At 31.9% G+C, this 24,271-nt stretch overlaps 4 protein-coding genes across 4 annotated transcripts; all 4 read left to right on the forward strand.

The window, feature by feature from the left end:
- Nucleotides 1-1,778: 1,778 nt before the first annotated feature.
- LOC11438677 (probable prolyl 4-hydroxylase 3) lies at nucleotides 1,779-4,952 on the forward strand. Its single transcript, XM_039829575.1, has 7 exons — nucleotides 1,779-2,028; nucleotides 2,082-2,160; nucleotides 3,590-3,687; nucleotides 3,837-3,934; nucleotides 4,186-4,315; nucleotides 4,414-4,601; nucleotides 4,838-4,952. Exons 1-7 carry the CDS (start codon nucleotides 1,811-1,813, stop codon nucleotides 4,903-4,905), a joined length of 879 nt encoding a protein of 292 aa, XP_039685509.1. The 5' UTR covers nucleotides 1,779-1,810; the 3' UTR covers nucleotides 4,906-4,952.
- A 2,638-nt stretch (nucleotides 4,953-7,590) lies between these two features.
- On the forward strand, nucleotides 7,591-13,617 carry LOC11442741 (probable prolyl 4-hydroxylase 10). Its single transcript, XM_039829147.1, has 8 exons — nucleotides 7,591-7,713; nucleotides 9,800-9,963; nucleotides 10,053-10,131; nucleotides 12,505-12,599; nucleotides 12,672-12,769; nucleotides 12,870-12,999; nucleotides 13,116-13,303; nucleotides 13,425-13,617. Exons 1-8 carry the CDS (start codon nucleotides 7,591-7,593, stop codon nucleotides 13,502-13,504), a joined length of 957 nt encoding a protein of 318 aa, XP_039685081.1. The 3' UTR covers nucleotides 13,505-13,617.
- Nucleotides 13,618-16,897: 3,280 nt separating this feature from the next.
- On the forward strand, nucleotides 16,898-19,093 carry LOC11441547 (probable prolyl 4-hydroxylase 10). Its single transcript, XM_024772316.2, has 7 exons — nucleotides 16,898-17,130; nucleotides 17,228-17,306; nucleotides 17,922-18,019; nucleotides 18,133-18,230; nucleotides 18,404-18,533; nucleotides 18,629-18,816; nucleotides 18,934-19,093. Exons 1-7 carry the CDS (start codon nucleotides 16,958-16,960, stop codon nucleotides 19,005-19,007), a joined length of 840 nt encoding a protein of 279 aa, XP_024628084.1. The 5' UTR covers nucleotides 16,898-16,957; the 3' UTR covers nucleotides 19,008-19,093.
- Nucleotides 19,094-20,385: 1,292 nt separating this feature from the next.
- LOC11441117 (probable prolyl 4-hydroxylase 10) lies at nucleotides 20,386-24,013 on the forward strand. The gene is made up of 7 exons (XM_003629189.3): nucleotides 20,386-20,613; nucleotides 20,703-20,775; nucleotides 22,696-22,793; nucleotides 22,912-23,009; nucleotides 23,207-23,336; nucleotides 23,433-23,620; nucleotides 23,738-24,013. Exons 1-7 carry the CDS (start codon nucleotides 20,441-20,443, stop codon nucleotides 23,803-23,805), a joined length of 828 nt encoding a protein of 275 aa, XP_003629237.1. The 5' UTR covers nucleotides 20,386-20,440; the 3' UTR covers nucleotides 23,806-24,013.
- Nucleotides 24,014-24,271: the final 258 nt, after the last annotated feature.

A 24,271-nucleotide genomic window follows, 5' to 3' on the forward strand; every position in this document is an offset into this window, starting at 1 on the left:
CATATGTCTCCATTCAGAGTGCATACAATATGGCATATTGTATGCACTCTGAAAGGAGACATATGTTAGAACTTGTGTTATGAAACCGCTAAAAATATTTGAACAAGAAGATTAAGAACACAATGATCGTTGCACAAATAAGTTTTTAAAGCGTATGTGGATATATGTTAAGCTTTAGGTTCAATACTCCCCCACGAGTTTATTCAAACCATATTCAAATGGGACAACTTGAGAGTCCCATAATTCATAATAGTTTGGAATTCTTGGCATGAATATTATGGGGGGGGGGGGGTAAATTCCCTCAAAAATCCACGACCTTCCACTATGATTGAAAGTTTGCACAATGTGCTACAAGGTTTGATGACAAGAAATCAAGTAATCTTGCCACTCTTTGATCCAAACAAGACCAAAAACCTAAATCTACTTGTTGCAAGATCACCTCTAACTTGATCCAAACTCGAATCCATGAAATTGATGCCTCAACCCTTGAAATCTTTAATCCTATGAGATTCTTTGACAATATTCGTCAAGATTCCTTCTTTCACATAGATTCCTTCAGTGTTGATGAACTAGAAAAATCCCCTAGCTTGTAGAGGAGAAAAGAAAGCCTTCTTGTACCCTTTGGAACTTTGAGCACCTTGAATCCCCTAGCTTGTAGAGGGTGAGTGTTAGAGAGAGTGTTCCCAACATTCCTTATATGATAAAATCAAAGTGACTAGAATACCCTTGCATCCAGATTTGCAATTTTGACGCTTAAATCATTGATTAAATATGTAATTGACTGAATTCAATCTTTAAATAAGAATCAAACGAACATCGTAACATGACAGAAAATCAAACAACGCACACAAGACAACGAACACCACAACACCCTGCTCGGGCGATCGATCACATAAAGACACAAAAGAAATTATTTCAACTATGTACATACCACTTATATTGAAGAGAAGATGCTAAAGGATGATTCAAATCCCATATAAAAAAGTTATAAAATAACTATTAATTAATGTTACCACTATTAACGATAACTTTTTCCCTTAAAAAAACAATAATTTTTCATTATTTATTTTTTTATTTATAAATTAATAGAAAAACACAACACCAAAAAAAGTAGGAAACTCACCTTCTAACTATATCTCCCTTGTATATAAAAAACTTAATTGGAGAATCAACTTTTTTTTTTATTTTTTTTTTACCATAATTGGAGATTCACACTTACAAAAGGTGATTTGTAAAAATTTGATATATAATGTAAGGAAACTCACACCCTCTAGTTAGAAGAGTGTGATATGTTAAAATTCTTTTGTTTGTCCTAAAGAGTTTTTTTCAAAGGATATCTTTTTTAAAAAAGGAAAACAGAAAAAGGGGATATATATATTCTTAAATGAATCGTCAATATGTAATTATGAAGAGTTGAACTTATTTTTGTTTGGTTGACCAAAAGGAAAGACTATTTTAGTCAATAATATAAATATGGATTAAATTGAAATTAATCGACATTTAGATCAGATATCGAATTTTAAAAATAATTAAATAAGTCTTGTATATTTTGAAGATGAAATGAACCATGGTATATCATAGCTACATTCCCCTAAAATCAGAAAAATATCAACAACACAACCCACGTAGACATACTTGCGAGAAAAGGGAAATAATTTATCATGAACATTGAATGCTCTCACTCTCACTTTATTCTTTTTCAATTGAATTCATTCTTACTTTACTGTATTACTTCATTTCAATTCATTCTGATTTCTTACTTTACTGAACTTCTTCATTTCAATTCATTCATCTATCTTTGAAAACTGTTATGGGAAAATTGAAGCACTCTCGTGTGGGACCTCGAAAACCATTGCTGCCAACTTCAAGAACATTGATCTTTACCTTGTTTGTCACCTTCATATTCCTCATTATTTTTCTTATTCTCTTATCTCTCCGTATCCCTAAACCCAAACACCTCAACTCCATCACTCATATTAACAATCTCAGGTTTTTCTTCAATTCAACTACAAACATATCTTTCTTTTTGCTTTGTTTTCTCTCTTTATTACCTCTCTTTCTTGTTTATTTTACACATGCAGACGCGATGACGATGACAATAAGCGTTGGGTTGAAATCGTATCGTGGGAGCCTAGAGTATTTTTATATCATAATTTTTTGGTCAGTTCTTTCCCTTTCTTTTATTTTCATTGATATGAATATTGCAAGATTTTGGTTGTTACATGAATGAATGCTGTTATTGTTATATGGAGCATCAACACTTATGTGTATTGACATGACATCTTGACGTTATAATTATCGACACTAAACATGAGTCCCATTGTGCGACATCGTGGCCCATAGTGGAGATATGACAATTGTCACGGTGGTTGAAGGCCGAGCCCAGATGTCAATGAACTATTGTACAAATGAGTTGTGTTCCGTGTATCACACACAACTCGGATTGAAGGAATATCCGATAACCACATGTGTCTATTCAACATTGACACGAATATTTAATTTACTTTTATTTTCTTAAATTAATATCAGTGGTGGTGGTGTTTGTGTGTTACTTTCATTTTGTTTATTAGTTGCATTCAATAGTAATGTTTTTGCATAATCGTTTTTTCAAAAACTATTTTATTAAGAAAGTGTTTTTTATATTAAAAATGAAATATTTATTTTGGTTAGATCTTGAAAAAATCAATTTCAATAGAAAAGAGATAAAATCATAACTTACAGTGTCTGCTTTTTCAACCGCATTAATGAATAGCTCTTTGAATATGCTTAGTTTTTAACTTGAATGGTTTTTCAATAATTATATAATCTTTTTCTTTTTAACTAAAATCAATTAGATAGATGATCGTATACCATTTCAATTTCAAAATCAATTATAACATTTATGTTTCAAATCAACTAATACTCACCCAAAAACACTTCATCAAACAAAAATAGCTATTCAATAATATTTTTAGAGGTCAAGATATTTTCTTGTCGTTTAGGAAAGGTTTGAATATCATGAGGGAAAAAGATAAAAAAAAAAAAAAAATGTGCTAAGCTAAGAATAAGATAGATTGCTTTTGACTCCTCTAATAACCTACCGGAGTTTTAAAAGAGATGCAGTGTTCTACAATAGAATATCATTTTTAAGGTATGATATATATGTTTAGAGTATCCACATCCAAAGCATCTATTTTGGTTGATTAAACGGACTTCATCTAATTTTTTATTATTTAATATTTTCTAACTCTTTAAACAATTCAACTACATTTTTTTTCTAAAAAAAAAACTCAATTACATTTTTTTAGTATCAATACAGTCTACCAAAAATCTAAACCGGGTCCCAATGACCCCACAATATACTCAAACATTACCAATCAAAAAAATCTTAATGTGGGCCACACATTAAGATGTAAACTTTGGCTACTCATATTGAAAGCCAATTATCGATGTTCCCTAATACATGTTCATTAGCATTTGTGAAGACACTTCCATAAAGTTATCGATAATTATGCTCTTATATATTTTAATTGTTGTTCAAGGTTAATCCTGTTTTATATATAGTATTATAATGTTACATTGTTTACATTTAGCTGGTTAATCTTAGCAGGCAAAAGAGGAATGTGAACATCTAATCAATATAGCCAAGCCTGATGTGCAGAAATCGACTGTTGTTGATGATACAACAGGAAAGAGTGTGAACAGCAGGTTAGATTTTTCTTTTTCCGACCCCAAAATTCTTTATCAAGCGTATAATGAGTTCAATGTTGAATATAAATCTCGTTTACCATGTTTAAATTTCCATTGCCACTTCATTCATGTCAAACCTTTTGCTTACATATTTCTTTTGCATTTAGTGCACGAACAAGCTCTGGAACTTTTATCGACAGAGGATATGATAAAATTTTGAGCGATATCGAGAAAAGAATTGCTGATTTTACTTTTATACCTGTAGGTGTGTTCTTTATGCATTTTGTCTGCCTCTATACGCGGTTCATTAATTAAGTAAATGATACTTATAAATATTCAGAATTTCGGTTTTAGTCTTTACAGAAAATAATCATACTTTTTAGTTTCAGTAAAAAAAATTGTCCGGCATTTTTAGTCTTCGTAAATTTTTTAAATTTTGGATATTTATAGAAACCATTTACTTAATTTACCATATACTTAAACAACTATTATTTAAGTTTGTTTCAAAACATGCAGAGCATGGCGAAGACGTTAATATTCTCCATTATGAAGTTGGACAAAAGTACGATTTTCATACTGACTACTTTGAAGATGAGGTTAATACTAAGCATGGGGGTGAGCGTATAGCAACAATGTTGATGTACCTGTAAGTATGAGTTTAGTTGTCATTGAATCATTGTAGACTTCATGAATATATATGAAGTTGATATTGGTGTGCACACTTCTTGTATTTTGATGATACAGTTCAGATGTTGAAGAAGGGGGTGAGACAGTGTTTCCATCTGCTAAGGGAAATTTTAGCTCTGTGCCTTGGTGGAATGAGCTTTCTGATTGTGGAAAAAAGGGACTTTCAATTAAGCCAAAGATGGGTAATGCTATACTTTTCTGGGGCATGAAGCCTGATGCAACCGTAGATCCATTGAGTGTTCATGGTTAGTAACTCTTTTTCGCTATCTAATGTTTTTGCTCAATAAAAAATAAAAATAAAAATGTTGTATTAAAATAGTTGTCTAAATATCACTTTCTCTTTAATTTATCAGTAAATGTTAGGGTTATGTTCGATTCTATGGTTTGAACCCTGGACCTCTGGGGTTGTACTCATCACTGTTCCTGTTAACTTAACAATTAGAGATAATTTCAATCCTATATGTGTGTGATGATTTTTCAGGTGCTTGTCCAGTTATCAAGGGTGATAAATGGTCATGTACCAAATGGATGCGAGTTGGTAAATGGTGATGAGAAATGGTCAGGTGCTTGAGGAGCTTATTGTAGGTTTGTATGCCTAAATGGTCCATGCCTATCTCTCTATATATAGCTACACTACAACTTTGTACGCTATTACTAAGCCGAATCTAATATGAATAAACTGATCCAATGTTTGCATGCAGTGTTGCAGTTTCATGTAAAAAATCATGAAAAGTGAGATATCTACTCAAATTTATGATTACTTTTATACAATCAATCTATCATATTCTTTATTAAGTTATGGAACAAGTCTTACTTCGTCACAATTTTAAATTAAAAAATATTTGGACGCACACATATACATATGAAAAAAATTAAAAGAGAAGAATTGGATGTTAAAAAATGATGTAACTAATTATTTTATTTTTTTTAATTTATGTGTGTGTTCAATTTTTTTCACTCACATATGTTGATCAAGGGTTCAAATTAAGAGTACAAAAATCAAGCCCCGATCAGCTTTAGGGTGCAAATATTTTCCCAAGATATAAAATGTTTTTTTTTTTTTTTTGCCTCATTGCAAATGGAGATGAGAATGCAAGTAGTTTGAAGAACATAACCTAAAATATCCATAAGCCCGCCAGGCAAGAGTGATACCGTCGTCAAAGGAATCGTTTGATTTGGTGGGTCATTGAAGCACCAAGATAAAGGCTCAAATCTTTTTTTTTTTTGGTAGATAGACGAAATGGCAAAGTCATTATAAACCCACACACATAAGTGGAGGTACCGGAGTTCGAACCCCGGTCATGGCATCCGGCCTAACAATTTCGGCATTTTGCTAGTTGAGTTAGGACTTCTGGATAAAGGCTCAAATCTTTGGTTGTGTTCATACCCAACTTAGCATTAATGCTATCAATAACCTGCTGATCGCCATTTACAGCCAAAATTATTTACAACAAACAAACTTTAATTAATAATTTTTTTTATATTGCCTATGTAGTATTTTAGAGCATACTCAAAAATATTTTGTAGTAATAGTAAATTATTTGTCAAATAGTCTGATGACTAAAAATTTACTCCATAAGTTGAATAAGTGGGCAATTCGAGGTTCGAACTCCTACCATTATGTATTAAATGCAATGTTACTAAGAATTGAGTTAAGCTCACGAGTACCTATTAATAAATATAAGTGTTCTAAAGACACTTGTTAAAAAAAATCAAAAGTAGTAAGTTTACCTTGAATTCAACAATTTTGTAATTTTTAAAAAGTTAAAATGACCACTTTTCGCCTTTTTTAATACAATATTTCTATTTTTATCCTCTTAACCAAGTTCTAAGGACACTCTTTAATATTTTCCATATTTTATGACCACTTTAAATAATAAAAATTTCTCCTTTCTCGATTTTTAAAAATAAAAGAATAAAGCTTTTTTTATTTTAAAAAAAGATCATTCGTTTTTTTATGGGAAAAATGTAAAAAAGGGATATTCTTAAATTAATAGTCAATATGTAATTAAGAAGAGAGTTGAGAGAAAGACCATTTTAATTGGTGTGGCCTAGATTACCTCTCTTATTTATGGGGTATTTATTCTTTATGGTGATGGTTACAGGTTAATAATGCCTTGTTTGTGCATGACACTCAGTTGTGGTGGTCGGACCCTATGTTATGTCTGGGTATCGACTGACCGTAATTTTTGTAAATATTGTTTGACTGTTCTTTTTAAGGGGTGGCCGTCCAGTACATCTTGTGCTGAAATGGTTCCACTGCCTATGTTTATATATTCCATTTTGATGTTTTCAAAAAAAAAAAATATACAATGTAACATTAAATATCAAATAAATGAGTCAATTTTTCTATAAAAAAATCAATTTTAATAAGGTAACTTTTAAGTTTTACTTAATTATATTTAGGTATACATTCATAATTAATTTACACTATAGGGCTTGTAAAAATTAAAATTTCACATCAAATTCAACCCATCATATACGTTCATATATTTTGTTCCATTCCAAAACCTAGAACACACATAACGTGTAATTTCTTCTTCATTCTTCTTCCCATCTTGATTGTTCAATTCTCTTGTTCCAGAATTGCCGCCGTTTTAAATTATCGTGAAAATCGTTGCCGTTCGTTTGATTTCAGACATCGTGAGGTCGTCGCTGTTTCCAAAAGCTATATCCACGAATTGCTCATGAATTAACACTCACCTTATAAAATTCATATTTGTATTAGCATTATTTATTATTTATTTATTTATTTCACTTTGTCTTCTCTTCCATAGCGTTAACTGACCTCACACCGTGTTCACAATCTCAACAAATGTTCATTTCGGCAACACAAAATTCACCCGGAACAGAAACAACATAACAACACAATATAATCATTTGAGTAAAACAAATTCCAAAAGTAAATTTAATAATCAATATTTTACCAAAAATAAAATTAATAATCAACACATTGAAGATCCATTTATCTTAATCAAACGCAAAATATTGTGATAAAATACAATTTTATATAATCTCAAACAACTCAATCAAACTCAAAACCCAAATAAAAATGGAAGCGTCATTGGAATTCATGCCAAAATTGAAAGTCAACACTGTCACATTATAAGTGTGAAACGGTTGCAATCAAGTCACGATAGTAGTGAGAAAGAAACGAAAATGAAAAATCAAATCAAGAAGAAACATCAAGTCACGATACCTGATGTGATTATGGAAATAACACCGATTCTCACAATGTCTGGAATCAAAAGGTTGGAAGCGAATCTCACGATAATTGGAAACGGCGGCAATTCTGGAACGAGAGAATTGAACAATCAAGATGGAAAAAAGAATGAAGAAGAAATTGCATGTTATAGGGTTTGGAATTGAACAAAATTTATGAACGTATATGGGGTGTTTGCTAAAAATAAGTTATAAGCTAGTTGAAAGCTGAAAAGCTAGCTTATAATTGATGTCTTACAACTGATAGCTTATAGCTGAAAAACTGATTTATTAAAATTGAAGTGTTTGGTAAAATTAGGTGTTGAAGTAGCTGATAAGTATAAAATAACATAAAAGGACATGTTTATATATATATATATATATATATATAGAGAGAGAGAGAGAGAGAGAGAGAGAGAGAGAGAGAGAGAGAGAGTCAGGATCCATTGACACCAGGTGTCAATGGATTCGTTGACACCAAATCTTAACCGTTGATTGTTTTTAATCAAAGGCTAATAATAACTTTTTAAATTGATTCACCGTATCTTTACTTTTGATTAGCACATTTATCAGTTTTAAAACAAAATTAATTTGTTTGATAACAAAAAAAAAAAACTCAATTTGCTGACCGCCGCCGCCACCGTAATGATATTCATCTTTCCTAACCGAAAATTGTTCTCCACCATTTCACATATGCATTGAAACCGATGCAAACTATGATTAATTGAGGTTTTGTAATTGGATTAATTGAATAAACATGATTTTATAGCAACTGCATTGAATTTGTGAGAAAATGGCTTGAATAGATCATATCGGAATCCCTTTAAATTAAATTAAAAAAGATCACACCTTTTGGTATGAAATATGAATAAGGAGACGGCCATCGGTGATAGCGAAAAGGAATTATGCCGTGTGTTACAGCTGATGGGAAAAAGGAGTATGCATTCCTGTAAGATCACGCTATTAATTTAACAAATAAACTCACACCCTTTGATTAAAAACAATCGACGGTTGAGATTTGGTGTCAACGAATTCGTTGACATCTGGTGTCAATGGATCCTGACTCATATATATATATATATATTCTAATGTTTTATTTTTTAATATTTTAATTTATGGTTAACTATGTTTTGGATCCCTATAAATATTCAAACTTTTGGTTTTAGCTCCGATAAAATTTCACCGACAATTTTGATCTAAGTTTTTTTTTTTGTACAAAAGAGGGTAAAATCTTATTGATCTCTACTTTCATGAATCCCAAAAATAAGAGGAAGGTGGAAAAAAATGTAAGCAAGAATATATAAAATTTTACAACGTACCATAGACTAGTTATAGTTAAATATAAAGCATTTCTTTAAGAAATATATATATATATATATATATATATATATATATATATATATATAGACACACACACATACATATAAAGCTTTCCTTAAAAAAAAAAAATAAAGCATGTCAGTTTTTTTCAAAGGAGAAAACGTGACAGTTGTTTTATTAAAAAATAAGCTATGAACTTGGCTGTTATTTTTTAAGCCATGAACATGTTGTTTTATTAAAAAAATAACTAAATTAAATTAATAGGGTTAAAAGTGGAAGAAAATATAAAAAATTAACAGCGATAAGCTCAAAAGCTACTTGAAATAACTTCTCAAAAAACGCTATAAACTAGTGGAAAAAGCTTTTTACCAAACACATCTTATTGTATCAAAACAAGCTTATAATCTAGTCCAACAAGCTATAAGCTAGCTTATTCGTGTTACCAAACACAACCATGATGGGTTGAATTTGATGTGAAATTTTAATTGTTACAAGCCTATAATATAAATTAATTAAGATTGTATACCTTAATATAATTAAATAACAATTAAAAGTTACCTTATTAAAATTGATTTTTTTTATTGAAAAATTGACTCATTTATTTGACATTTAATGTTACATTTGTATATTACATTTTGATTGGTTGATATCTTGAAAGGGTAAATACCCCTAAGCAAGAGAGGGTAGTGTAGAAAAAACCTCATTTTTAATAATATAAAACTGGATTCAATTGAATAGCGTGTTTCAATGATAAATATGGTCTAATATTAATTTGCTTGAGATTGAGAACATTAGATAAAGTTTACTATCAAGTATCAACATTTTTTTTTACAATCAAGTATCAACATTTAAAAGGTCTCATTCTCATTTTTCATTTCAATTCATTCATCTATCTTTGCAAACTGTTACGGGAAAATTGAAGCACTCTCGTGTGGGACCTCAAAAACCATTGCTGCCAACTTCAAGAACATTGATCTTTACCTTGTTTGTCACCTTCATATTCCTCATTATTTTTCTTATTCTCTTATCTCTCCGTATCCCTAAACCCAAACACCTCAACTCCATCACTCATATTAACACTCTCAGGTTTTTCTTCAATTCAACAACAAAGTCATCTTCCCTTTTGCTTTGTTTTTCTCTCTATATAACCTTTTTTTCTGATCTATTCTATGCAGAAGTGAAGACGATGACAATAAGCGTTGGGTTGAAATCGTATCGTGGGAGCCTAGAGCGTTTTTATATCATAATTTTCTGGTTAGTTCTTTCCTTTCCTTTTCTTTTTAGTCATAAAAAATTTGAGAGATTTTGCTTGTTACATGAATGAAGCGAATTGTTTGTTAATGATATGATTATCAAACTACCTAATTGGAGTACAAATCAATTGTGCTCTATAGAGCACCAACACTTATACCTCCGAAACGGAAATTGACATGACATCTTCACATTATATCTTTTTTGACATTGCATGAGTCCCATTTACGGCATGGTGGTCCACGGTGGAGCTCTGATAATTACCACATTCTTTAAACCAGTTGTGTTCTATATATGTATCACAAGCAATGCACGTCTGATGACCATGTGTCTATTCGACTCAAATGGTTATATTTAATTTACTTTATTTTCTTAAAAGATCAAGAGTCCTAAATGCATTGTTTAAGGAATTCTTAAAAAGAAATTGTGTTTTGGAAATATAAATCAAACACTTGTCATATATAATTATAAATATATAATTTTCTATGCAAAAGTTTCTTTTTTTTACTCCTTAAACAATGTCATTAGAGCATTTGTTAGCATATTCCCTTAAATTAATATTACTAGTAGTGTCTATATGTTAGTGTCGTGCTTGGAGTTCACATGCTTAATATTAGTATGTTAATTGTTAGTATGTAAGTATTTTTCTCCTTGTCAGGACTTGAACTCGAAACCTTGTGGTCTTCAATTTCATTATTCCATTAGTTAAAACCAGTTGAGCTACCTTATCCCCCGATCATCAAGTGATATAGGGCATTTTTTTTAATAGAGAAATGTGTTTATTAACTTAATGTATGTGGATAGACACCATCGGCATCACACCTTACAATAGGTTATAAATAGGCCGCATCATAATCAACTACAATAATATGAAAAAGAGTTGAGTGTCCACATTGGACAAACACACGAGCACATCGATTTTCCTCTCTCGGAGCAAAACAAATTGAACATGTCCAGTCTCTACAATGAAGTAGAGTATGGATTTCGTCGAGCATAAGAATCAAAGGAGTACAAGTGGCATGACCTTTCATGGCCATATGAAAAAGACCAAGGATGTCAGTCTCAAAGACGATATCCTTCACACCCAAGTCACAAGCAAGATGAATGTCGCTGCGAAGAGCCCAAGCTTTTGCAAAAATAGAACTGCTCGAACTAACTCACAATAGAACCCTTTCATGAAAGCCCCATATTGGTCTCGAAGAATAACTCCACAAGCCAAAGACTCGCCAACATTTATATGTGATCGATCAATGTTCATTTTAAGAACAACAGGAGGCGGCTTTGACAAAAAATTATAGGAAGTCATATTACTTTTGTTGTTCCACAAATAGGCATTCATCAAACTATGAATATCCTCAACCGCATTTATAACTTTGAAACCAAAGAGTACGATCCATATCAGTATGGTGATCAAATATGGGTGTATTACGGTCTCGCCACACATATTAACAAAGAATGCTGTTCACGCATAGTGTTTAGCTGGAAAACACCATTACTATAACCTCATCGGCACTTAACTGCCGATGGATTTTAACCGACGGCAGTTAACTGCCGATGGTCATTTACTTCATTTTCTGGTGTGTTTCAGTGTATACAACAATTTTCCATATTAACGGCAACCCCAAACACAAGTTTCCAAGGCCCAAGTGTATTTCCAATATCATTTAGTCGAAAGATTCCATTTAAGCCAGGCTAAAAAATTCCCAAACTAAAAAACTTGCTCCAATCATCAGCTTTGATGATATGGTCTCAAAAAGGTTTAACGTTATCACAATTCTACACTAATAGAAGAGGGACAAACTATTTTAAGCTTTTGAAAAGAATGATCCCCAAATCATTCATACCTAAATCCCTTTATTTACTCATTTTCAATAATTATTCATACCAAAAGTCTCTATTTTGGTAGATATCTAAAATTTTTGAAAATTGAAAAAATAATATGATAGATGATCTATAAGATTTCAATTTCAAAATCAATTATAACCGCATCATTTATGTTTCAGATTAACTAACCCTCACCCAAAAACACTTCATCATACAAAAATAGCTTATTCAGTGATATTTTTAGAGGTCAAGATATTTTCTTGGTTTAGGAAAGGTTTGAATATCATGAGGGAAAAATATATAAAAACAAACATGTGCTAAGATGGATTGCTGCTGCTTTTGACTTCTCTTATAACCTGTTGAAGTTTTAGAAGAGAGGCATTGTTCGAAACCCTGGAATATCACTTTACACATGATATGCCTATATTCTTTAATTATATATCGACATCGTTCAAACTTCAAAGTTAATATTTTAATATAGTATTAATGTATTATAATGTTAGATTGTTTACAATTCCCAAATACTAAGGCTTAGCTGATTGATCTAAGCAGACAAAAGAGGAATGTGAACATCTAATCAATATAGCCAAGCCTAGTATGCATAAATCGACTGTTGACGATGAAACGGGAAAGAGTGTGGACAACAGGTTAGATTTTTCTTTTTCATTGCCACTTCATTGATGCCAAACCTTTTGTTTACATATTTCTTTTGCATTTAGTGCACGTACAAGCTCTGGAACTTTTATCAACAGAGGACATGATAAAATTCTGAGGAATATTGAGCAAAGAATTGCTGATTTTACTTTTATACCTGTAGGTGCGTTCTTTATGCATTTTCTCTGCATTTATACATGGCATGTTATATTTCATCATATATTTAAACAACCATTAATTTGGCTATGTTTCACAATATGCAGAGAATGGCGAAAGCGTTAATATTCTCCATTATGAAGTTGGACAAAAGTACGAACCTCATCCTGATTTCTTTACAGATGAGATTAATACTAAGAACGGGGGTGAGCGTGTAGCAACAATGTTGATGTACCTATAAGTATGACTTCAGTTTCATTCAATCATTGTTGACTTCAATTGTATATATTCATGATCATGAATATATATATGAAGTTGATATTGGTGTGCACTTTTTGGTTTTGATGATACAATTCAAATGTTGAAGAAGGGGGTGAGACAGTGTTTCCATTTGCTGAGGGAAATTTTAGCTCTGTGCCTTGGTGGAATGAGCTTTCGGATTGTGGAAAAAAAGGACTTTCAATTAAGCCAAAGATGGGTGATGCATTACTTTTCTGGAGTATGAAGCCAGATGGAACTTTAGATCCACTGAGTATGCATGGTTAGTATCTCTTTTATTATCATTTTTATTTTATTGACAAATGTTAGGGTTATGTTAGTTTCTATAGTTTGAACCCTAAAACTCTAGATTTACACTCGTATATGTGCGTTATGATTTTCAGGTGCTTGTCCAGTGATTAAGGGTGATAAATGGTCATGTACCAAATGGATGCGAGTTGGTAAATGGTCCATACCTAAATAAACATTATTGTAGGTTTTTTTTTGTTTTTTTGTTGAGGGGATTATTGTAGGTTGGTATCTCTACACAACAATATTTTTTGGAGAGGAAGGTACACACCAATGTTGTACGCTATTATTAAGCCAAATCTGATCTAAATAAACTGATACAATGTTTGCATGCAGTATTGCAGTTTTATATAAAAAGTCATGAAAAGTGAAATATCTTCTCAAATTTATGATGTATTTTGCACTATCATGTTTATCAAGTTTTGTAGCAAGTCTTACTTCTCACAGAGCCAAATAAAAATATTTGAATGCGCATGGACACAAATAAAAAATAATAAAAACAAAAAGAATTAAATGTTGAAAATTGATATGACTAAATTATTTCTCTTTTGATTTTTTCATTTGAGTGTGTTCAATTTTTTTTCTTTCTTTCACTCATATAAGTTTGGGTGGAGGATTTCCAAGGGCGGTCAGTTTTAGGATGATGGTAGTTTCAAGGCTGAAACATCTTGGATATGATTCAATGAGTGGTGGTTAGCTTATGAAATGGAATTGTTGGTACGCAATGAATTTGAAAAATCATTTAGGTTTTGTTCAATATTTATTGTAGGGATAATTATCCATGGACATTCTTTTTCTCATACACCCACTCTACCACCCCCATGTGGCACTTTTATTTTAAAAAAATTATGACCATCCTCTCTCCCATCAAAACTCTTTTCTCAGACCCTCTTTCTCAACTCTCTCATTCAATCAGGCCTCACCACCGACGAGATCCCAACACAAACCCTCCATTACCGACGGCGAAGGAAGGTGGGGAACGACGGAGGACGGCAACGGTGATGGTGAAATATAACGATTGCGGGTGGGTATGAAATCTCATCGGCCGTTTTCTCTCTCACATCTGACACCACTCGTCCGCTGCTCTCTCGTCAATCTTAGTTCCGTTCATCGTCCTCCATCGTCCCGTTTTCTTGTGAATAGTGGGATGTACGAACGACGGCGGTGTGGTTGTGTTGGCTGGTGCGAAGTGAAGAATGGGTGGGCGACGGTGGTGGTGGTTGTGAGGGATGGTGGAGAGTGAGAAGAAAGAGGATGAGGCAGCAGTGATGGTGGTGGTTGTGGCAACGGCGGCGGTGGGAGACAGTGTAGGGGGCGGCTGTCGGCTAGAGAAGAGAGGTGAAGGAACTGAAGAGAGGATAAAGGGTGAGAGAAAATTTGAGTGTGTAAAGACAAGATTACCCTTGTTTATAATAATAAAAAATGACAAAAGAGAGGTGTAGAATGATGGTAGGCCACGTAAGTGTGTACATGTATCATTACCCTTATTGTAGTGGGGGTAGGCAGGGGTATGATGTGGAGAGTTAAAGGTTGTGTATGAGGGCCATGGTTTCTAGAATGTAGGGTTTAGTTTTAGGAACATGTTTGATGTTGGGAACAATGAAAGATTTAGTGATAGGGGTTTTAGTTTTTGGTTTAGGAGTAATTTTATTTAGATCATGACGTCTTTTCTTTTGGTTTAGGAGAGATAAATATTGCCCATGAGTAATTGGATTTTGATTCAAACCCGCGTGAAAATTAATATTTTGTTATAACTAACATTACACTTAATAGTCCACATAAGTATAAGTCAGTTGACTTGACAGGGACTTATATTGTTATATACTGAGGTCGAGGTCGAACATTTGACACCCCACCTATTCACGTTAAAAAAATGTGAATTATAGTCATTGGCCTATTTGATAAAAAAAAAAAAAAAAAAAAAAAAAAAAAAAAAAAAAAACATTACACTTAATAAAAACAACTAGGAGAATTGTTCACCCCTTAACATCAACTTCTTATTTGTATCGAAAAAATGTTAAAAACTATAATGGTTTTAGTTTTTTTTTTTAATTGAAGGGTTTCATTTATTTTAGTTTGTTGTAATATTTAATTCCTTAAAAAAACACGTTTAACTCATTTGATTTTTAAAACGATTATAATGTTTTCCTTTTTTTAATTTTTTGATAAAAACGTTGTTGTGTCTAAAAATGTTGATATGACAAATTGACAATGATACTTAATCTCCTACGTGGATTAATGTTTTTTTTTTTTTGAAGGACTCCTACGTGGATTAATGTTGACAACCAAACTATGAACCATAAAAACTAGTAAGAGAAAGTGGGTGCTACAATGACCAAATGTGCACCGGTGATTCGAATTCATACCACCTCTTAATTTATTTCGAATTGGAGGCATGAGTTGGCACCAGAATGTCTCTGTGGTGCAAAAGTTGTTCTTAGAGCAATAACAAAAGAAAAGCTAAAAAGAGCCAGAAATTTTTGGAGTGATAAAAAATAAGGTTAAATATGTTTTTGGTTTTTATAAATGTGTTAATTAATTTCTTCAACTTTTAGTTCCAAATGTTTTTCATTTCATTTTTGATTTCTCCTTTAAAAGTAAATTTATATGTAGAATTTATATTTTTGAATAAAATTTTGTCGAATTTTTTTTTATATTATAATAATCTCTCTAAAAAAAATAGAATTTTTTGACAAAACATGAATTAAATATTTTATATTTTTGGCAGTTAAAAAATTATATTTAATTTATGTTTTGTTAAAAAATTCTAATTTATTTTTAGAGATTTTTACAATACTCTACACATTTCTGCACAATTTTATTAAAAAAAATATATATAAAAATTAGCTTAAAGATAGAGAACAAAAGCAGGGATTTAAAATTTTATAGGGACTAAAAGTTGAAGGAAAATTTTAGAATGACTAAAATGAAAAGCTAATATATTTATAGGAACCAAAAACGTATTTAACTCTAAAGATTATCTAGTATATCTTACCTGCAAACATTTCTTCGTGTTTTTTTTGGTAGTGTCATAACATTGATCGTGAATACAACCTTTTTGACTTGTTTTTAGAGTTTGTCCCTCACATTCACACGGTGTAGAGACTCATACACATCAGCGTTTTCAAACCTAAAAGAATATTCTTTTACACTTTTAAAAAGATTAAAGATCTAAATAGGAAAAAAAATAAAGAAATGAATGTTATAAATAAATAAGATTAAAGACACCGAAAACTTTTTTTCTAAAATATTAGTTGGAGAATCGAACATACAGAAGGTGATTTGTGAATTCTATGTGAAAAGGAAGAGTGATTTGTAAAAATGGAATATTTTAATGTTTAATTAGAGGACTGTGATATATTAAAAAAGTTTTTTTTTTCTTTCTCATAAAGCTTGTCCAAAAAAGGGATATTCTAAAAATATGGTCAGTATGTAATTATGAAGAGTTGAAGGAAGACCATTTTAATAATAAAAAATATTTATTTCAATTGGATAGTGCATGTCTTTCTAATGAAATGAAAATACACGACTTTGAGGAAATAAACAAGTTTAATAGGTCTCATTCTTTCCTATTCAAATTAATTCAGTTTTCAGATTTTAATTCATTCATTCATCTTCAAAAATTGTTATGGTGAAATTCAAGCACTCTAGCGTGGGACTTCGAAAACCGTCGCTAATAATATGTTGGACATTGTTCCTCACATTGTTTGTGACTTTCACATTCCTCATTCTTATTATCTTAACTCTTCGTATTCCTAAACCAAATCACCTTAACTCCATCACTCATAGTAACACTCTCAGGTTTCTCTTCCATTCAACTACAAACACATCTTCCTTTTTGTTTTGTTTTTCTCTCTTTACGACATCTTTTTCTCGTTTATTCTATGCATGCATGCAGAAATGAAGACGATGACAATAAGCGTTGGGTTCAAATCATATCGTGGGAGCCTAGAGCATTTTTATATCATAATTTTCTGGTCAATTTCTTGTTTCCCTTCTTGCTTGCTTATATTGATAAGAATTATTTGCTTATATCCATCCGTTAAAAATTGTTAATGGAAAGATCAAATTGTTTTTTTAATGCATCCAATGACTTGCAATTACTTGAAGGAAATGATGTGTGTATGAATTATAATCAATTTTAAATGTATTTTTTAAAGAAGTTACATATGTGTGGTTTCTGTCTTTGCATTGGATTAAAAAATCACACTAACTACTATTTCAAACTTGCTTTGAGAATAAGACCATCCAAATATAACACACTTAATTTCAAATTCCATTATAACCAAATCAATATGTTTGCCCAAACACACACTTAATCAAACCAAATCAAGATGGTTGTATGGTTTAGGAAATATTTGAATATCATGAGGGAAAAAAAACATGTGCTAAGATAAATTGTTGTTTCTGACTTCACTCATAACCTGCAGAAGTTTTAGAAGTGAGGCAGATTTTTAAACTTAGAATATCAGTTTTAACATTATATGCTTATACTGTTTAATTATAGTTCAGGGTTAATCCCCTAAATATAGTTTTAATGTTACAAATTTCCATTTCCTAAATGCTAAGGCTAAGCTGATTGATCTGAGCAGACAAAAGAGGAATGTGAACATCTAATCAATATAGCAAAGCCTAGTATGCATAAATCGGCTGTTATTGACGAGGAAACAGGAAATGGTGTGGACAGCCGGTTAGATATTTTTTTCCTTTGAGTTCAGTGTTTAATATAAATCTCTTGTTTCGTTCACCATTGGCACTTCATATATCGCAAGCCTTGCGTTTACATATTCATTCTGTATTTAGGGAACGGACAAGCTCTGGAGCTTTTCTTAAGAGAGGAAGTGATAGAATTGTGAAGAATATTGAGAGAAGAATTGCTGATTTTACTTTTATACCTGTAGGTGTGTTGTGTTCATTCTCCCTTATGTTTTTCCATTGTTCATAAAATTAAGGTTTGATGCTCCAGCAAATGTTTTATGATCCAACGATATATCACCAAAGTAGAATATTTTCCGTTGTCTTGGCCATCTAGACTTAAACAACCATTACTTGAACTGTGTTTCACAATATGCAGAGCATGGTGAAAACTTTAATGTTCTCCATTATGAAGTTGGACAAAAGTATGAACCTCATTATGACTACTTTATGGATACTTTTAGTACTACATATGCGGGTCAGCGTATAGCAACAATGCTGATGTACCTGTAAGTGACGTCAGTGTCATTCATTTTTTTGCTTCAACTATTTTTGATATGAAGTTGATATTGGAGTTCACTTTTTTTGTAATTCGATGATACAGTTCAGATGTCGAAGAAGGGGGTGAGACGGTGTTTCCAAATGCCAAGGGAAATTTTAGCTCTGTGCCTTGGTGGAATGAGCTTTCCGATTGTGGAAAAGGAGGACTATCAATTAAGCCAAAGATGGGTAATGCTATACTTTTCTGGAGCATGAAGCCTGATGCAACTTTAGATCCATCGAGTTTGCACGGTAAAGTCTTCTTTTATTACTATCAATCTTAAAAACATTAAAGTGTGCTTGTGTTAATGAGCATTCCCTTTAAAATAAGATGAATTTACAAACCTATCTGTCTGTGATGATTTTCAGGTGCTTGTCCTGTGATCAAGGGAGATAAGTGGTTATGTGCTAAATGGATGCATGTCGGTGAATTCAAAATCTAGATATAGATTACTGTATGTTGTTATATCTCCTTTGTCGTTGTACTCGCACATATACAAATATAAATATAATTTTATAGTTACAACAATGTTTATCTGGCAAAGTTTACAATGTTTATCGCGGCCTAGTAATAACTTAATAAATATGCATTGCCTCCACCCACTCACCTCCTTCTGCATCCAAAAACTATCCTTCCAAAGCATCTACATAAGATAGTTGAATAGAAGAGCCCTTAGAAAAACTATGTTTCCCTCCTTTTTGTGTCGATATTTTCTGCATTTGCCGAAGCAAACCCTCGATAAGGGTTTGTATCAGAGAGTTTCTTTCTTCTCCATTAGAATGTAAATAATCATGTTTTTTTACGAAGGTTAATAATCAAGTTATACATCATTTTTTTTTAGAGAAAGTTATATATACATCATTTGTCTACCTATAAAATAATCGTATGGCAAATCACATTAAGAATGTAAACACATCTTTACTATGAAATATTAAGTGCATAGCAGATTACAAATTGGCCAAATTGCTTGATAGATACAATGCAATAGCCTTCTGCATAATTCAATTTGCTTTCTCTATGAATTTAGTACATCCAGCAACCTTCTGGTTTCTCTATTTTTCTCCTGCATTAGTAATTTAATATGCTTGTTTATGGATTCATAAAAAAAAAGCCAGAAGCAAAAAATGAATGAGTGCTTGGGTTCTACAATATATTTCACTGTTGTTACTGTTGTTGTTCAAAATCCACATTGTGAAGTTGTAGATCATGCACTTAATTGATGGCATGAAGCAATTCCAAGGCTCCACCAATTTCCATGGAGCAAATAGGTTGTGACCAAAAGTGTCCGAACAAGCACGAATCTTCCTTCATCGTCTCTTAAACACATGTCTAACCCTGTACAATTCAGCGTGATGGAGAAAGAAGCGTCAATGTTGCACTTGAGACGCCCGGTTGCTGGTGAGATTGCCCACGAGACGACTGATGTTGCACGTTACTTAGTTTCACTGTTCTTTTTCTTGTTAAAAAAATTAGTTGGAGAATCGCGCTTACAAAAAGTGATTTGTGAATTCTTTGTGAAAAAGGAGAGTGATTTGCAAAAATGGAATATTTTAATGTTTAATCAGAGGAGTGTGAGATATTACAAATGTTTCTTTTTAATACTCATAAAGATTTTCTAAAAAGAGGCATATTCTAACAATATTGTCAATATGTAATTATGAAGAGTTGAAGGAAGACCATTTTAATAATAAAAAAATTAATTTCAATTGGACAATGCATGTCTTTCTGATGAAATGAAAAGAAACGCCTTTGAGGAAAGTGTATAGCACGCTGAAATAAACAAGTTTAATAGGTCACATTCTCATTTTTTTTTTCCAATTCAAATTAATTCAGTTTTTAGATTTTAATTCATTCATTCATCTTTAAAAACTGTTAATGGTGAAATTCAAGCACTCTAACGTAGGACTTCGAAAACCATCGCTAATAACATGCTGGACATTGTTCCTCACATTGTTTGTGACTTTCACATTCCTCATTCTTATTATCTTAACTCTTCGTATCCCTAAACTAAATCACCTTAACTCCATCACTCATAGTAACACTCTCAGGTTTCTCTTTGATTCAACTACAAACTTATCTTCCTTTTTGATTTGTTTCTCTCTCTTTGTTACCTCCCTTATTTATTTTATGCATGCAGAAACGATGACAATAAGCGTTGGGTTCAAATCATATCGTGGGAGCCTAGAGCATTTTTATATCATAATTTTCTTGTCAGTTTCTTGTTTCCCTTCTTGCTTGCTTTTATTGATAAGGATTATTTGTTAATGATCTAATTAAATATCAAATTATGACTGGATTACTAATTAGTCGTGTTCTACAAAGCACCAACATTTATGATTAAAAGAGTGTCCTGTGAAATCACTACAAGAAAATCAGTGATTATTTCGTAGCAAACCTCTCTAGCAAAGATCATTTAACTAGAAAAAACTATGAATTAGGTGCTATCTTTATCATAGCATGGATTGGATAGCAAATTATCTAGGAAAATTATCTTAGCTAATTCACAACTAATATCTGCAAACTCCTAGCTACTCCCTCCGGTCCTATTTATAAGAGAAATTTAGGTCAACAAAAGTGAATGTATTTGGACTGAATTTTTAACTAGATACATCAACTTTTGTTGACCCAAAATTCTTTTATAAATAGGACCGGAGGAAGTAATTCCCAACCAATACGTTGTAAAATAATGTTCAAAAGTGTATATTCTGTAGCTAGGGTATTACAAAGCAAGATCGTAGCAAATCTATAGCTAAAGGTTGATTTTGAAATTTAGGAATTTACTAGCTTTTCGTGAACATTCTTATCTTTTGCATACATGCACATTTGAATGGAGAATACACAGAGATTAGACGATCACAAATCTTCCTTAACAAAAGACGAAAATAGAAATTCAGGGCTACCAAAGCTAAAAATTATATCATTATTATCAAATAAATTTTATATTTGTAAGTACTTTTGAAAGTGACATAGATTACTGCTACTTTCGACACTTCATGAACTAGTTCTCTGGAGTTTGTAGCTCGTGGATCAATCATATGTTTAATAATTAGAGTAATCAAGGTTGTGCAAGTCCTTTTCCACCAAAACCAATGATTATACATCTCAGTTCTCGGGGTGCAAAAGGAAAATGAAAAAAACAGCAACAATTTTAACAGGGGAAACACTTGAATCTCTTGACAAAGAACTCATCAACAGAAAACAAAAACCACAATAACAAAGAATGATTATAGTTTACTATAGTTTATAAAGAAATAAGTTCACTATGAGAAAACAATGGCCTACCACATTAACTAACTCATCTCGTATAGCATAACTGGATTTGTAAAAGGAAAATATATGAGTCTTTTAGGGTGATAATAAATCACTAAATAAGATACAAACCACCAACATTAATTCATGTATCGAAGTCTAAAAATAGCATGACATCTTCACGTTATATTGAACATTACGTTAAAAAACTGTTAATGGAAAGATCAAATTGTTTTTTTTAGTGCATCCAATGACTTGCATTAAAGGAAAATAGTGTGTGTATTATTGAATCATAAGTTGGACATGTCCAATTTTTCTTTGTACCAAATGAACATCAAGTGAGTTTCATTCCACATATTATATTATGTTTACTTATTTTTCAGTTAGTGTATGAATCAATTTTAAATGTATTTTTTAAAGAAATTGCATATGTTTGGTTTCTGTCTTTTTTCAATATTTTTTTAGCATCAGTGGATTAGAAAATCACACTCACTCACTACCATTCCAAACTTGCTTTGAGAATAAGATCATCCAAATATAAAGCACTTAATTTCAAATTCCATAATAACCAAATCAATATGTTTGCCCTAACACACACTAATCAAACAAAATCAGTAATATTTTCTAAGGTGAATATGGTTGTAAGGTTTAGGAAAGATTTGAATATCATGAAGGAAAAAAAGATGAATGTGAATTCACTCATAACCTGCAGAAATTTAGAAGCGAGACAGAGTTTTAAACTTAGAATATCAGTTTTAAGTTTTAACATTATTTCTTTATATATTGTGTAATCATAGTTCAAGGTAGGCCCCTAAATATAGTTTTAATGTTACAAGTTTCCATTTCCTAAATGCTAAGGCTAAACTGATTGATCTGAGCAGACAAAAGAGGAATGCGAACATCTAATCAATATAGCAAAGCCTAGTATGCATAAATCGGAAGTTATTGACGAGAAAACAGGAAAGAGTCTGAACAGCAGGTTAGATTTTTTTTTCCAACCACAAAATTCTTTATCAAGTATCCCTTGAGTTCAATGTTGAATATAAATCTCGTTTGACTTGTTTGGATCGTCATTGCCACTTCATTGATGTATTTAGCATACGAACAAGCTCTGGAACATTTCTTGACAGAGAAGGTGATGAAATTGTGAGCAATATTGAGAAAAGAATCGCTGATTTTACTTTTATACCTGTAGGTGCGTAACACGTTCTTTCTGCCTTTTGTTTTTTCCTTTGTTCAAGAAACTAAGGCTTGATGCTCCTGCTAGTGCTTTTTGATTCAACCATGTATCAACGAAGTGTTTTCAGTTGTCTTTTGATGCTGAGATAGTATGTTATTTTTCACCCAATACTTAAAACAACCATTACTTGAGCCGTGTTTCACAATATGCAGAGCATGGCGAAAGCTTTAATGTTCTCCATTATGAAGTTGGACAAAAGTATGAACCTCATTATGACTACTTTTTGGATACGTTTAGTACTAGGCATGCAGGTCAGCGCATAGCAACAATGCTGATGTACCTGTAAGTGACTTTAGTGTCATTCATTGTTGGCTTCAATTATCGTTGATACGAAGTTGATATTGGTGTTCACTTTTTTTTTGTAATTCGATAATACAGTTCGGATGTTGAAGAAGGGGGTGAGACGGTGTTCCCAAATGCCAAGGGAAATTTTAGCTCTGTGCCTTGGTGGAATGAGCTTTCCGATTGTGGAAAAGGAGGACTGTCAATTAAGCCAAAGATGGGTAATGCTATACTTTTCTGGAGCATGAAGCCTGATGCAACTTTAGATCCATCGAGTTTGCACGGTAAATTCTTCTTTTATTACTATCAAACTTAAAAGCATTAAAGTGTGTTTGTGTTAACGAGCATTCCCTTTAAAACAAGATGAATTTAAAAACCTATCTGTATGTGATAATTTTCAGGTGCTTGTCCTGTGATCAAGGGCGATAAGTGGTCATGCGCCAAATGGATGCATGCCGATGAATACTAAACCTTCATATTGATTATTGTAGGTTGTTATACCTCCTTTGTCGTTGTACTGGCACAGTTACAAATACAAATATAAATATGGTTTTGCAGTTGCGGCTATACAACAATGTTTATATTAGGAAACTGAGTCTGATCTGAATCGGCTGATATAGATTGTTTGCAGATAGTTTCAGATAAAAAATTCATCAAAAGTGAATTATTTTTCCAAATTTGGTTTCTTTTGCACTATCATTTTATTAATTTTTGGTGCTTATAGATTCAACTGGCCTATAAGGTCATTAATGTAGTTAGAAAATGCATGTTGTGTGGAGAGGTAGTTTACAGCCTTGTGCAATCTTTGCAATTCTTTGAAGTTATGGCAACAATTGGAAAACTGATATCTGTTTATTCATATTTTGCTATGTGAAAACTCAAGTTATACATCATTTATTTCTCTATAAAATAATTGCGCGACAAATCACACTTCG

The sequence above is a fragment of the Medicago truncatula genome, chromosome 8 (genome assembly GCF_003473485.1).
Source record: "Medicago truncatula cultivar Jemalong A17 chromosome 8, MtrunA17r5.0-ANR, whole genome shotgun sequence".
NCBI lineage: Eukaryota > Viridiplantae > Streptophyta > Magnoliopsida > Fabales > Fabaceae > Medicago > Medicago truncatula.

What these genes read in the sequence shown, in the direction of transcription:
- LOC11441547 (XM_024772316.2), top strand. Translation starts at nt 16,958, where the DNA reads ATGGTGAAATTCAAGCACTCTAGCGTGGGACTTCGAAAACCGTCGCTA. An exon ending in TTTTACTTTTATACCTGTAG is followed by an intron (nt 18,231 to 18,403) that starts GTGTGTTGTGTT and finishes CACAATATGCAG; the next exon opens with AGCATGGTGAAAACTTTAAT. An exon ending in GCAACAATGCTGATGTACCT is followed by an intron (nt 18,534 to 18,628) that starts GTAAGTGACGTC and finishes TCGATGATACAG; the next exon opens with TTCAGATGTCGAAGAAGGGG.
- LOC11442741 (XM_039829147.1), top strand. Translation starts at nt 7,591, where the DNA reads ATGTCTGGAATCAAAAGGTTGGAAGCGAATCTCACGATAATTGGAAAC. An exon ending in GGAAAGAGTGTGGACAACAG is followed by an intron (nt 12,600 to 12,671) that starts GTTAGATTTTTC and finishes TTTTGCATTTAG; the next exon opens with TGCACGTACAAGCTCTGGAA. An exon ending in AGATCCACTGAGTATGCATG is followed by an intron (nt 13,304 to 13,424) that starts GTTAGTATCTCT and finishes TATGATTTTCAG; the next exon opens with GTGCTTGTCCAGTGATTAAG.
- LOC11438677 (XM_039829575.1), top strand. Translation starts at nt 1,811, where the DNA reads ATGGGAAAATTGAAGCACTCTCGTGTGGGACCTCGAAAACCATTGCTG. An exon ending in TTTTATATCATAATTTTTTG is followed by an intron (nt 2,161 to 3,589) that starts GTCAGTTCTTTC and finishes TAATCTTAGCAG; the next exon opens with GCAAAAGAGGAATGTGAACA. An exon ending in GGAAAGAGTGTGAACAGCAG is followed by an intron (nt 3,688 to 3,836) that starts GTTAGATTTTTC and finishes TTTTGCATTTAG; the next exon opens with TGCACGAACAAGCTCTGGAA.
- LOC11441117 (XM_003629189.3), top strand. Translation starts at nt 20,441, where the DNA reads ATGGTGAAATTCAAGCACTCTAACGTAGGACTTCGAAAACCATCGCTA. An exon ending in TTTTATATCATAATTTTCTT is followed by an intron (nt 20,776 to 22,695) that starts GTCAGTTTCTTG and finishes TGATCTGAGCAG; the next exon opens with ACAAAAGAGGAATGCGAACA. An exon ending in GGAAAGAGTCTGAACAGCAG is followed by an intron (nt 22,794 to 22,911) that starts GTTAGATTTTTT and finishes TGATGTATTTAG; the next exon opens with CATACGAACAAGCTCTGGAA.